Raw genomic sequence first — 15,558 nt, 5'->3', positions numbered from 1 at the left:
TTTTACAATACAGATGATACTGAAGCGGGGTATGTGAAGTATTATTAAGCTGCAAAAACTAGTCTATGGGGGCGGGATCAGAGTCTGTGACAATGAGGGGTCCCGGGCCTTGTTGACGTTAATCACAGGGAGACAGTGTGTTGATGTAACGTGTCTATGGGGGTGGTGTAAGGGGTCTGTGACAGTGGGGGGTCCCCCGGGCCTTGTTGATGAGGCCAGCTGCAGATGGGAAGAAACTGTTTTTGTGGTGAGAGGACCGCAGCCTCCTGCCAGAGGGGAGTGTTTCTAACAGTCTGTGTCTGGGGTGAGAGGGGTCGGCCACAATCCTTCCTGCACGCCTCTGGTTCTGGAGGCATACAGGTCCTGAAGAGATGGCAGATTGCAGCCAATCACCTTCTCTGCGGACCGGGTGATACGCTGCAGTCTGCCCTTGTCCTTGGCAGCGGTAGCAGCATACCAGATGGATTCATTCCCTGGATCTTGTACTTCACAAAGTCGCACGTGAGGTGAGCCTGGAAGCTGAAGGACTAAACTTTGTGCAGGGTGTCGCTGTGCTTATCAAAGAATCAGCTAAACGCAAGCAGCTGTTTCAGTCACTGTTTGGCTGTGAAGACGTCATCGTCATCATTTTGGGCTTGTGCCCAACGCGATGGTGTGTGCGAACGAAAGCGATCCAGCGCTGTTGCGCATCATACCCTGTCTTACTGGCCACACTGGAAAGTCTGAAGGAGGACAGAAGTGTGAGAGGGGACACCGGGGCCAAAGTAGCCGGACTTCATAAACAGGCACTCAAAGGCAAAACTCTCTTCAGCATTTGCTGCTGTGAAGTGCTGTTTGGCCAGTGTAAGTGAGGCAGTGGCGAAAACCCTGCAGAGCAAACAGGCAAGTGCTCTTGGTGCCACTGAGTGTGTGAACCTTGTGATGCAGCGAGTAGGCACACTGCGAGTTCATGGCACAGTGACAGATGTGATAAACCAAGTGAAAGCCAGTGCTGCCCAGAATGGTTAAAAATGCCCAGCGAAGCTGAAACCAGAGTAAGCAGGACCCCTGCCCGGTTTCGTCAGACCAGAGAGCCAGAAGCCTTGTCACAGATAGGTTTGCAAAATTCCAGGAATATTCAAAGGTGGAAACTTTAACGAGAATGTATTGGAATTGACGGGAATAAACTGGAAATGTTGGCGTTATCGGTACTAGCTTTATTTACCTCGTCATATGCAGACAAAAATATAAACATTTTCTTTTGCCATAAGCAGACATCCGTGCAAATATTTGTGAGTAGAAATGCAATGGATTCTTTCATTGCAAAAAACATGAATGTTGAATAAAAGATATGTATTCCCTAATTAGCAAGGTGGTATGCACTGCCAAAAATGTCCAGATGAGATGATGTTATCTGATTGGTCGGACCATCCTTATACCACACAGGCTAATGATTAGATTATCGACATAGACTAGAATGATTAGACTATCAACAATTTCTTGAAATCGCGGCTAATCCGGGAATGTTTCGGCTCATTCTATAAATCAGATTTCAAGAAATCGTCAATAGTCTCTGAAGCCCATTCTATCCGTCAGAGGGAATTTACTCCTGAACCCAAACTTCACCCACGTCTGACCTACTCACTTGAGTACTCTATAGCCCTGCAGTAGTCTGCAGTGTGCTAGGAATTATCTGCATGTGATAAAAGAATGCACTGCACATGTTTTGTTATGGAAGAATGCACAGAGCAGTATTGAAATTCAACTTAATTCGCATTAAATTGGTTGTTTAAATCAAAGCATGCTGCAAGACCTAGAATTGCATGTTATGTGTATTTTCCTACTAAATTTAAGTTATGTGTTAAATGTTAGCCTATAGTCTAACTTTTGCAATTAAAATTGGTCAGAATTTCCAAAATTCCCGAGCTTAACTCCCCACCGGAAATGTTCCACCCCTTTGCAACTCTAGTCACAGGAAACATATGAAGTCAGATGGAGAACAGAGTTTTTTGAAGCGGTGGATTTGGTTCACTCCAAACTCAGCAGGAGAGTCGAACAGTATGGAATGAAGATGGCGGCTGACAGGGACTGTCCTCAACACGGCGAATGGAAAGCAGTCTGCAGTCCTGGACACACAGCCTCTCTCTCTCTCTCCCCCCCATGGAGTTTGACCCAGCCCGACTGCAACTTCAGCTCCAGATGTTGGGAGACGTCTTTAAAGAGGCTACTGCTCCTTACAAGATGGTACAAGAGGTCGCCTCAGGTCTTTCAGAACTGCATCCTCAAACCAGAGCTCTTTTTGGAGAAGTAGAGAAACTAGTAAAGCTCTGCATGTGCCTACCCATATCAGTCGCTTCTTCAGAGAGAAGTTTCTCTACACTCAGACGCCTCAAAACCTGGTTGAGGAGCGCCATGTCCCAAAAGAGACTAACCCACCTGACACTGATGCATGTGCACAGAGACATCCTGGAACAGCTGGACATACAGGAGATGATGAAGAGTTTCATCAGTGTTAATCCGGAGCGCAAGAACACCTTTGGAGTATCAGCATAAAGTAAGACCACTTTTTCATTCAGGCCTAAATGCACACGAGCTGTCTATATAGCCTTCCTAGTCCACTGTATGTTGTCCAGTGAATGTTGGCTGCACATAAAGGCAGATGGATTCACCATGTAAACAAACCATGTATCAGCTGTGTGCTCTCCTGGTGGAATGGAAGAATGGTGGAGATCTGCACTTTACTAGTTAACTGTTAGTCTGATCAGATGTGCCTGTTGCGGCCTGTAGTGTAGTGGTTAAGGTAAATGACTGGGACACGCAAGGTCGGTGGTTCTAATCCTGGTGTTGCCACAATAAAATCTGCACAGCCGTTGGGCCCTTGAGCAAGGCCCTCAACCCTGCATTGCTCCTAGGGAGGATTGTCTCCTGCTTAGTCTAATCAATTGTTTGTTGCTCTGGATAAGAGCGTCTGCCAAGTGCCAATAATGTAATGTAATGTTGCTTTGCCTGTGAATACAGTGGTTGATGCTCTTCTCATCAAGATATTTTGTAAATCTGGCTTCCATAACAGTGCAGCGCATAGTTGCTGTTGCATTATGTTTGTGTATACTATGCTTGCTATCCGATCATCGCCTGCTTTGTGAGTGTCAGTGGTCACTGTATCATCAACGTTTATTGTGTAAATCTGGCTTTTCTATGAGCCAGTGCCTTGCTGCTGTTGTGTGTGTGTATAGCCTATATTCTGCTTTGCGAGTGAATAACAGTGTCAGTGGTCACTGTTTTATCATAATTTATTGCGGAAATCTGGCTTTCCTATGAGCCAGTGCCCTGATAATGCTGCTACTGTTGTGTATGTGTGTGTGTGTGTAGCCTATATTTTGCTTTGCGAGTAAATAACCATGTCAGTGGTCGCTGTATTATCAAAAACGTCATACAACATTCACCCACCCAAAAAAAAGAGGGGAAAAAAAACTTGCGTCATAGCCACAGCACCCCCCACTTAAAACATGTTCCCATGGGTATGGTGCCCTCAAATTAAGCTGATAGCTTGCCCTTTAGACTCATCTTATTCCTTGCTTCATTTCAATGTGCTGGACAAGAGAGCTAAAAGAAAATAAATTATACTACCGTCCAAAGGTGGCGGCATGGATGGTGCAGTGGGTAGCACTGCTGCCTCACAGCACGGAGGTCCTGGGTTCAAATCCCAGTTGGCCGGGGCCTCTCTGTGTGGGGTTTGCATGTTCTCCTCGTGTTCGTGTGGGTTTACTCGGGGTACTCCGTTTTCCTCCCACAGTCCAAAGACATGCAGGTTAGGCTGATTGGAGAGTCTAAATTCCCTGTGTGTGTGTGTGAGTGAATGGTGTGTGTGCCCTGTCCAGGGTGTATTCCTGCCTTTCGCCCAATGTATGCTGGGATAGGCCCCCTGCGACCCTGTTCAGGATAAGTGGGTTCAGATAATGGACGGATGGATACTGTCAAAATGTGTACAGACATGTGTCATTCTACCAAGTTTTGTGTTGCTGTATTGGGTCTTCAGCAACAGATGACAATGAACAGACATATGTGTATGGTTACCTTCCAAGCAATGGCACATTCTGACTGTCCATTAGAGTCTTCCTCACAGTCACTCCATACATCCAGTTTTCCAGGAGGAGCTGAGAGAGAGAGAGAGAGAGATGACCACAGTGCCAACCTTATGCTGCACCAGGGCTCTACAGCACAACAGAAGTAATTTTATATTTTATTTTCTTATACATTTATTTTTCAGATTTTTCAATTTTTCTCCCAATTCAGTAGCCAATTGTACCCCCCTCTAATTCAATTTGAGTTAGTGTTAGATACAGCGTCGACACCCCGCCCCCTGCTGGGCAGAGGAAGAGCGACATGCCTTCTCAAGACGTCTCATCTCTCTAATCGTGTCCGTGGTTCCACGGCGTCCGAGGCGCTTATTGTTCAGCTAACCCTGCCAAGACCCTCCCTCTGGAGCGGCGAGCCAATTAATGACGCTCCACGTGAGCCGGCCAAACTTGGCTTTTGGAAATCAAACCCCGGGCCCCGGTGTGCAAGTGCAGCGAACTGCAACCGCAAGTCTGCTGCATCTTAGCCGGTTGCGCCACCGCAGCCCCACAACAGAAGTAATTTAGTACTGTACATCCCTCAGGGTAAGAGTGTCTCCTTAACACCTGTAATGTAATGAACTGAGTAGCAGACTGTGTGCCATAAGAGATGGATGCCTTCTGAGAACAATGCTACCCGCAACTCTCCGACTGCCAGACGACTATACTCTTACCGCCTCAGCCAATGTCGCCCCACAGGGTGTTCTAAGGCAGGGTATTGCCCGACTTTAATATATGCTCTATATTTGATATATGAACCCCTGCCCTCTGAATCCCAGCAAGATGACCACATACTCACAGCCTGCCTGCAGGGTGATGTCACAGTAGGGGAGTGGCTCCAGGCCAGTGCAGGTGAGCTCACAGCGCAGGTGGAGAGGGCCCTCAGCAGGCGCAGAGACAGTGAAGTGGGCGGAGTCGTTGTCGTAGCGATGCGCACGGACCGCCTCCCCGGCAGCAGTGAGCTGCAGGGATTGGCCCCCACAGCCCTGCGGGGCCAACTCCACCTGACACGCTCCCGAAAAGTTACCACCAACGGGGAAGTAGCTTTCCCACAGGCACGTCACAGTCACTCCAAGAGCTTAGAGAGAAAAGACAAGATGAGGAAGAATGAGAGACAGGGAGAGAGAGGATACATACACAGTAACGATAACAAATATTAGGTCACAACAATGATGACGATCATCATTTTTATTATTTATTAAATTATAGTTTGGGTAGGCGGCACGGATGGTGCAGTGGGTAGCGCTATGTGTCTTGAGTCCCACCTCAACCCCAATTATTCATCCATCCATTATCTTAACCCGCTTATCCTGAACAGGGTCGCAGGGGGGCTGGAGCCTATCCCAGCATACATTGGGCGAAAGGCAGGAATTACACCCTGGACAGGTTGCCAGTCCATCACAGGGCACCCCCACATTCACTCACCTACTCATACCCACGGGCAATTTAGACTCTCCAATCAGCCTAACCTGCATGTCTTCGGACTGTGGGAGGAAACCGGAGTAACCGGAGGAACCCCACGCAGACACGGGGAGAACATGCAAACCCCACACAGAGAGGCCCCGGCCAACACGGACAGCTGGCCAGAGCAGGCTTGTGGATTGTGGGTTATGGGAAATGAGGAAGACTCTCTACACTCCTATGATTTTGCCATGAGGACAGTGCGGTCCCTTTGCTCACCCTGTTGATGGAAATGGGCAAGAAACACAAACAAGCAGGCCATCATACCGGTCAGCTGGGGGCTGGTCAGAGCAGGAACATGAGCATGTGGAGGGAGAACACATCAAAGCCACTGTCATCACCTCAGAGGCAAAATACAACATGCATTCCAAAACCAGTGTATTCATACTGTAATATATTTGACCTGACCAGGTTAGGTATAGAATAAATGGTTGGCATTTATATAGCGCCTTTATCCAAAGCGCTGTACAATTGATGCTTCTCATTCACCCATTCATACACACACTCACACACCGACGGCGATTGGCTGCCATGCAAGGCGCCGACCAGCTCGTCAGGAGCATTTGGGGGGTTAGGTGTCTTGCTCAGGGACACTTCGACACAGCCCGGGCAGGGGATCGAACCGGTAACCATCCGACTGCCAGACGACTGCTCTAACTGCCTGAGCCATGTCGCCCCATTGTAATAATAAGCATTGTTGGAGTTATTAAATATTATTAAACACCCAGTAAGGAGGTAAGGGAGCTACAATACAGAGAGGAAGAGGAGGCCCCCAAACCCCCCATATTTCAGGGCACCATAATGTTTGGGACAAATTGTTTCAGTGGTGTTTCGGATTAGTCAGGTGTATTCAATTGCCTACTTAGTGCAGGTACAATCCCATCCAAAAGTATTAGAACAGCAAGGTCAATTCCTTTGTTTTTCCTAAACGCCAAAGACAATTGAGTTTGAGGTCAAAAGATGTACATGAGATGACAGATCCGAATTTCAGCTTTTATTTCCTGGTATTTGTTATCTAGATTTGTTAAACAACTTAGAACATATCACCTTTTGTATCAGACCACCACCAATGTTTTGGTGAGCAAAAGTATTGGAACATGTGACTGACAGGTGTTTCTTTCATCAATATGTCCAAAACATTTATTTATTTTTTATTTGAACTTTTCTTAACCAGGAAAATCCTTTAAGATTAATAATCTCGATTCCGAGGGAGACACAGTCATTTACCATGGCTTTGAACTTAATGTCACAAGATTATTAAGATGGGGAGTTTTCTGAATGTTATTCCGTGCCCGGGAACAAGATAAGAGAAGGCTGTTAGACGCAACTCTGAGCAGACCCTGGATACCTGGTGGAGCGCCATCTGCTGGAACGAGACGGATAACAACAGGTGGGAGACGGCAGATATGAGGAGAGGTTACTTGTATGTTGACGCTCTTTTAGTGAGCATCTAGGGTTTTAATCCTAACATTGTCTAAGGTCTGGGAGTGAGCTACGATTAGGGATGCTCCCATCTGGATTTTTGGGGCCAATGCCGATCACCGATTATTTCCCGCCGGATCGATACCGATTTAAAAGAAAGAAATAATATAATCAGTTTAGTCTTTGCTACTAACTGTACAGGCTGTCTCGTCTTTGAGTGGTCTTACCCATATTATTGTACCGATATGACACTGTCTTTGCATAGAGTTGGGTTTGATTAAAGTTGCCCATTACTAAATACTCATTAAACTCATGAATAGGCCGTCCAAATATTATTCAGTACATATCAGATATATACTTCAATATACAGTATATCAGACAAATGCTAAGTGACAGATTTTGAATTTGGTAACCTCTCTTTTAATTAAAACAAGAGGAAATCAAAGAGGCTAGTGCAGTAAAATACAGTAACAATCTTGCCTTCTAGACCTGATAGATATGGTAAAAAAAAGAAAAGAAAAAAGAAACCGGGACATTTCATACATTCTCTATAGGAAAATATTTATGGCAGTCTCATATGCCTACTTAAGGTGCAACAAAATAAAATATCTGAACCACAGCTCCAATCTAAATCCAAATCAGATTTTCAATGAAATGTGCAAATAAAAATAATAAATGTGCAAGGCTATGTAAATGCTGCACATATGAAAATGAATGCCAGACCCAGTCCTACATAGTTTACTCAAAAGGCTTTGAGCTTCGCTTTGGCTACTGTTCACTAAGCATATAGGGGAAATTCATATTCATGAATATGGGAATTTGAGCATCTCTGCATTCTTTGATGACAATCTATTTATTTTCTCATCAATAGTATCTGCCGGGCTTTGCGATCGTCTGCGAAGTACTTGTACTTTCAGAAAATAAAACAATATCCTGACATTTTGGTGTTTTGTCTTTAGGTTTTTAGAGAATGCAGATTCTTTAGTGACGTCCAGATTTGTTAATTTGGACTTAAATAATGATAATTTGTTTTAATGTGTGCTGTTGTTTTTGTTGTTTAGATTCATGGTCTTAATTAAGATGTTTGCAGGTATTTTGCGTTGCTACCATGGAGAGAGAGAGTTCACGTAGTTATGTAGCCTACTATTCAGAACAATGTTATCTGATACTTCACTTTCAAACTTATCAAACTACTTAAACGGCGCAGCTCGCTGGTAAAAGATCGGATTTTGCTATCGGCTAATTTGGCAACCATCGATCAAGTCATTCGGAGTGAAAATATTTATATTTATATCGGTGGCCGATCGATCGGAGGAGCCCTAGCTAAGATCATAAACAAGGTGACCTTTAAAATACGCACTGCGTATAAAAATGCATACTTCTCCACGGTGAAAGCGAAATGCATAAAATACCCTTTAATAAAAGTTGGGAATCTACATTTTAACCACATGTGAAATGTTTGATTGCTAATCTTATCTAAAATAGTGAAGAACAGACCCAAATCAAAGTTAATGCCAAAAAATATGACTGTGACCCAAACGCTATGGTGGGTACTTAAGACCAGCTGGGATTCTAAGCTGGTTTAACATAAAATAACATAACATAATGGTGACCAAGTGTACCTACTGCTTAGTTTGCCTAAAAGCGAAATAGTATCTTGCACCATATCAAGGCTGGTCTTGAAAACCCCCCAGCATTTCTGCCTCCACTACATGTCCTGGCAAGCTATTCCACATAGTAACCACTCTCTGTGAGGATGGTCTAAGCTGTTTTCAACACTTCTGGTAGGTCATAGCTAGTATATGGCTGATCAAAGCTGGTCTCTAGCTGGATAAAGATGGTAAAACTGTACGTATTCTTGATCTACCCATGTACCCAGCGATTGGCCTTTGTGCACCAGTACACATGGCCAAATTCAAAAAGCTGCTATGTAATCACAGAATTCCCGCTTTCGGACATTGTTTTCACCAAAAGAGATTAACTTTTGCTAATTAACCAACGTTACAGGTTGAAGGTCTGTTGACTCTTGAGATGAGATACCTGCACAGCAACACAGACATGAACAACACAAATTAAATACATACTATTTGTTAACCTTTTGCAAACACATGAGAACAATAAACTGGAGGTTGCGGATCACCACACCAAAGCTTGCGTTTTCACACCTCCGGTGCATTCTCTTCTCAGAAGAAATACGGGGATCCAATATGGAGACAAGAAGATCACTATCTTGCCCCTACATGCATCTCGAGCGCTGCTGTTCCAGTCAATACCAACGAGTGCAATCCCCCAGACCCATCGAAACGACAGCCAAAACAGTTGCACAAACCTAATAATTAGCCAAATGCACCAAAAAAGGCTAATTCAGGGGATAAGATGAGTGTAATGACATTTCTGGTGTACAATATTACCCAAACTGTACGGAATGTCATAATGCAACTGCTTGACAAACAGCTAGTTAGATGTTTGTCAAGCAGTTGCATATTTACTACCTTCATTACGAACGTGCTTGGGGAACATTTGGGGTTATCGACTTCAACTTAAGTTTAACCCCTGTGTAGTCTCAACATTCTGTATACTCCCCATGTCCTGAGGGTAAAAAATGACCCGACTTCACTAAACCCCTAAAATAAAGCGGCTTAATTCAATTCTATACCCCAAATCTATTTTGCATGAAGAAACAACCTCTCACTCATCACAAATCCAGTCACTACGTTTGTGACCACACAAGTGCAAAGACATGCAGGTTAGGGACTACAGATAAAAATGAGCTCATTAGCCAACTTTATCTAAAGCACATTTATGTACACTGTCCCTGGTAAATAAATAAACCAAATTTTAAAAAGTTAATTCATAAGTTAATCAGGGAATTTGACCCATTTATAACTCCAGATTTGGTTAGCTACATAATTAACTGTAGGCTACGAGATAGTTTATGTGACCTCAATACACAAGTTTAACATCCCTCTTGTCTAACCCTAAACCTTAATTTTTTGTAAAAAAAATGGAAACAAATGCACAAACGATGACTGTTGTGTTTTTGTTTAGAACAGCTCTTCATGCATGTTTTGCTATTCATGGCTTTGATGTTTTTAAACAATGCACTTGTAAATCGCTTTGGATTAAAAGCGTCAGCTAAGTGACAAAAATGTAAATGTAAAATCAAGAAAAAAAACGTTTTCATCTGTTGTAACTGGTAGCTTTTCAAGGCTTTGTTACCTTTACATATGTAAAAAATGTTAAACATACCTCCGACGAACGGCACCAACAACTTCTCATATGCCTCTGAAACGTTGTTCACCAATTTTATACTTGTGCGTGACGTCACTTCACAGCTTTGGTCTATGTTAATTTTACTTACATTCTGCAGTCCAATCACGCTCACGCTCTTGTTCTTCTGTGCAGAGCACTTTTGACTAAGGTCTGAGGTCATGTAATTTTAGTGTAAAATTAGCCCTGATCACGGAGTAAAAATGAATGGACCATTACATCCAAAATGTAAAGCAAACATAAATGCTCGACAGACAGTATTGTGCAAAAGTCTTAGGCAGGTGTGAAAAAATGCTGTAAAATAAGAATGCTTTCAAAAATGTTAATAGTCAATTCTTCAAGGGGGAGCGTGTCTATGTTCCCATAGCTCTATGTTCCCACAGCCCTATGTTCCCACAGCTCTATGTTCAGTTGACTTCACACTCAGCAGGCTGCTTGCATGGGACCTGAAGAAATCCAGTGTATGTTTGTGCAATTTAGACACAGTACACGTTCAATTATCTATAAGTTTTTAATGAACAAGCAAACAAGCGAAATAAGAAAAAGAAAATACACTATTTATACAGTTCACTTAAAACTGGAAAGGGCTCTACATCAGTACTTTTCAACCTTTTATGTGCCAGGAACAGGCATCTGCAAGTGCTGTCCTTTGAGGACTATTTTGACATCTAAATATATAAAGTTCAGTTTACACGATCAATAATAAACATTTAATTTTGAAAAAAAATTAAATCTTAGAAATGTGGGAACATAGGGCTGTGGGAACATAGGGATGACCCCCTGAGCATTGAAGAGACAATTAATTCTGACCAAATCCCCAACTCCATTTGCAGAAATGCAGCCCCAAACTTGCAAGGAACCTCCACCATGCTTCACTGTTGCCTGCAGACTGTACTGCTCTCGGAGGTATGGCTTTTTGGCCGCAATTCTTCCATGAAGACCACTTCTGACCAGACTTCTCCGCACAGTAGATGGGTGCACCTGAGTCCCACTGGTTTCTGCCAATTCTTCCCTTTCCGATTGCAAAGGGAAGTAAGCATGATCTGTCTTTCATCTGCTGCACTAAGTTTCCTTGGCTGACCACTGCGTCTACAGTCCTCAACGTTCCCCGTGTCTTTGTGCTTCTTCAACAGAGCTTGGACAGACCCCTGCCTTGTCTGCCTTGAAATTTCTGCCTGGGAGAGACCTTGCTGATGCAGTATAACTACCTTGTGTCTTGTTGCTGTGCTCAGTCTTGCCATGGTGTACTGTCTTCAGCAACCTCACCTTTGAAGCAGAGTTCGGCTGTTCCTCACCCAGTTTTAACCCTCCTACACAGCTGTTTCTGTTTCAGTTAATGATTGTGTTTCAACCTACATATTAAATTGAAGATCAATTGAATGTGTCTACACAATCCCTGACTTTGTGCAAGTGTACCTAGAAGAATTGATGCTGGTTTGAAGGCAAAGGGTGGTCATACCAAATATTGATTTGATTTATATTTTTCTTCTGTTCACTCACGTTACATTTTGTTAATTGATAAAAATAAATTATTAACATTTCTATTTTTAAAAGCATTCTTGCTTTACATAATTTTTTCATACCTGCCTAAAACTTTTGCACAGTAGTGTAATTCCTCTTCTTGTGACAGTATTGCACCCATTTTCAAGTAATTTCATTGCATTTCATAATTTCATTGCTGAAAATTTGAATAAATAAATATTTGTAACTTCATGATACTAATGACAACATCTTTTCTTTCTTTCACTTTCTTTCTTGCTCTTGCATTTTATGTCTGTATGAATCACTTCTGTATATTTTTTAGATAATGGCTTATCCCATTTCTCTGTATGCTCCTTTTTGTCTACTGAGTGGCATAATGAATCATTTAAAAAGAGAAATAAAAAAGAGGGGTTCTACCTGTAGTGCTACATTTTCCGACAATATAATAATGTTTATGCACAAACAACTCCAAGAGATGGGCCCTACTGGTGGATCCTAACGATTTGACTTTTTGAATAAATCGACCCACAATGCAGGGCTGTGTTTCTGATTTCAGTTAATATCCCAATTCATAGGTGAACCGCACAGCACGGCACACACAGCAGAGTCAAGCCATCAGCATAGAAATGACAGGAGGACATTTAGGATCCTGTCATATAACATTCCAATCAGTTCTCTGCTCTCTACATACTCTCCTCCAATCAGTTCGACAAACTTGTATTTTTTATTTATAGACACACAGCACATACAAATGCCAAAAAAGACAGCTTTATGAAAATTTTATTAGCGATTAACATACTGTGATATCAGCATCCTTCTGACCAGAGCATGGGGGGAGGAAACTAACAATAAGATCTTCTTCCTTACAAAATGCTAATTTAATTCTTCATACAGGCAAGAGCAAGACAGGAGAAGATAGTATTTACATCTGCTCAGAGAGCACATAGCAATCCCCACAGACAGCAGGATCAGGCAGGAAGGAAGTGAGAGTTCAGGGGAGCTCTCAGCATAGTGAGCTGATCTCACTCTTGCTGCAGCCCCACTTGCAGCAGGCGTTAGAGAGGCCCACCACCACATCACGCCCTTTCCTGTCTGAGGTCCGCAGGGCCTCCAGCACTTCCTCGGAGATGAGGGAACGCGCCGAACGGCTGAGCAAGGCCCCCTCGTGCCCGTCTCTGTCCCAGCCCGGGGCCTCCATCTCGGGCAGCTGTGGGTAGGAAAGTCCGGGGATCGACTCTGTGCTCCAGCCTTCGGAGGCCTCGTCATCATGGGATGAGAAAGGGTCCTGGGGAAGGTCACCTGGAGAGGAAGGTGGGCACGAGGATTTAGCAGAGAGGAATTGCGAGACTTACAGGCTCATAGCGGCCCCGGGTATCATTATTACTATCATTATGGGGGAGTGCAGACAAGAATGTGCTACCCTCTGAAACACATGCTCTCAGTTGCTTAACACACCACATTTAGAAAGTCAGGCACAGACCTCACTCGGTAGATACCCCCCCCAGCATGGGTGGCCGTACCAGTTCAACTGGGTGTCGTAAAAGGAGTTTTTCTAAGTTAGTCTAACTAAGTTTCTCAGTTATTGAATGACCATCATTATGGGTTTAGGAGCAGTCAATCAACATCTTTTACGGTGATGGATCTTGTAGAAAACATAGCAACATCAGTAGAGAAGAAACCGTAGTGTAGAGAATACTGTAGGTGTATTTATTGATTTTCCGTAAAGCATTTGACACAATCGATCATTCCTTCTGCAGAAATTGGAACATTATGGTATAAGAGGTGTCACACAGCGCTGGTTAATAAGTTATTTAAATGATAGGTTGCAATATTTAATAATTAATAATACTGAATCACATTCTAGAAAAGTACCCTGTGGTGTTCCACAAGGTTCAGTATTGGGACCTACGTTATTTATATTTTATCTAAAGGATATTTGTAGAGTATCCAATACATTGAATTTTTTGCTGATGATACAAACTTATTTTGTTCAGGAGATGACATGACAGTTTTTGAAAACAGTAGAAAGGGAATTGATAATGTTAAAAAAATGGCTTGATACTAATAAATAATCACTAAATGAAAATTAAACAAAATGTATTGTTTGATGGTTTCAGGGTAAATAGTGAAATAAAACTGAATTAAAATGTTGAAATTGAAAGAGTATATGAAACTAAATTCTTAGGAGTGATAATAGATCATAAACCTTTTTGGAAGCCACATATCAATTCGATCTATTGCAATTCTTTACAAAACCAGGGATTTGTTGAATAAGAAATGTCTACATATATTGTATAGTTCACTAACAATGCCATATATTTCATACTGTGTTGAGATTGGGGGAATGTTTATAAAACAAAAATAGATCCTATACTCAAACTCCAGAAAACAGCTATTAGAATAAAAAATAAAGCTTGTTACTGTGAACCGACAAATCCATTATTCATTGAAGGTCCCACACCTTAAAATATTTTGACATTGCGTATTTAAAAACATTGGAAATACTTTTTTGAGCTAGGAGAAAAAGCCTTCCAGTTTGTATTCAAGGATTTTTCAAATCAAGAGAAGGAAAATATAATTTAAGAGGGTTGTGTATCTTTGAACCATGTAAAGTGAGAACCAATGTAAAATATAGATGTGTTTCTGTTTTGGGAGTCAAATGGGCTTAGAGACAAGTTTAAATTGTGTAGCTCTCTGTTGAGTTTCAAAAAAGCCTTAAAATGTAAAATAATTAAGGATTACAATTTAGAGTAATTTATTTACTGATTTTCTGGGTTCATTTAATTAATGGATTGCTTAGGATAGGCAGTAATAAGCCTTTGGCTTCAGCCTATTCCTTTTTGGTCACTGTGTTTTTTTTATTGCGTGAAATGGACTGGTGTGAACCAGTGATGTTTTGTCTGTGATATATTCACACAATTTGTTCAATTTGTTCCTTATAAAGTGTGACCAAAAAAAATAAATAATAATAATAATAATAAAAATTTTTTTAAAAATAAAGCCCAAGAGGCACTTTGGAGTATGGGGGTTGGATTTTAAAGATTCCACCCAAAGTAGAGGCAGATGGGCAGACGGAATCAGATGAAAAAGGACCCCTTAAAAACCAAAAAATGGGCAGAGAGAATATCTGGCGAAGGTACGGAGACAGACGCAGACTCACCTGCACTCCTCGCTGCCCGTCTCCACCGCGACCCTCCGCAGGTAAATATGACCGCTCGGATGAACTCGCGGCCGCACAACTTGACTCCGTACGTGGGGTTCCCCTCCAGGGCCTGCACGCCGGACGCCAGCAAGCACAAGGCCAGCACCACCGCCTTCCACATCTCAGCAGGAGGTCCGAGGTCGAGCAGAGGAGAAGTTTGGGTCACAAGGAGGCGGTCGCGGTCTTCCGGGCTTCTTTTGGAGCAAATGCTTCTGTGCGTCTCTTCACTCGTGGCCGTCGGAGAGAGCGTTGTGACTCTTTCTGCGCCACCCAGGAGTCATATTTATACAGGGCTTCATGGTAGAAGCATGACATGCCCGCACTCTAGCTGGTCGAGAGTCCCTGATAGCCAAGAGAGATAGACAGGGACCTTTACAGGGACAATGTGGAAAGCAAAGGTTCTGTAATTTGTTGACAATGGCCCAGCGCGTAGCGATGTCAGGGTGTGCTGTAATCTGATCTAGAAAGACATTTGCCTTTGCCAATTCCCCGCTCCCGTTATCTACTATCCCATTATGTACACTTGAACTGTGGACAATACAGTCACACACACATAAGCCAAACACATATTACTATACTAAACAACTATTACAACTATTTAGTTGGCTAATGCTGTGTAAAATGCAT

At 42.8% G+C, this 15,558-nt stretch overlaps 1 protein-coding gene across 1 annotated transcript; it reads right to left on the bottom strand.

Moving 5' to 3' along the window:
- Positions 1–12,732: 12,732 nt before the first annotated feature.
- On the bottom strand, positions 12,733–15,052 carry LOC133115289 (relaxin-3-like). Its single transcript, XM_061225132.1, has 2 exons — positions 14,890–15,052; positions 12,733–13,028 (listed from the first exon to the last, which is right to left on the bottom strand). The coding sequence occupies exons 1-2, from the start codon at positions 15,050–15,052 to the stop codon at positions 12,733–12,735; spliced, it is 459 nt and encodes a 152-aa protein (XP_061081116.1).
- Between the last annotated feature and the right edge of the window lie 506 nt (positions 15,053–15,558).

Source organism: Conger conger, chromosome 16 (genome assembly GCF_963514075.1).
Source record: "Conger conger chromosome 16, fConCon1.1, whole genome shotgun sequence".
NCBI lineage: Eukaryota > Metazoa > Chordata > Actinopteri > Anguilliformes > Congridae > Conger > Conger conger.
This window is presented reverse-complemented; position numbering and strand designations above follow the sequence as displayed.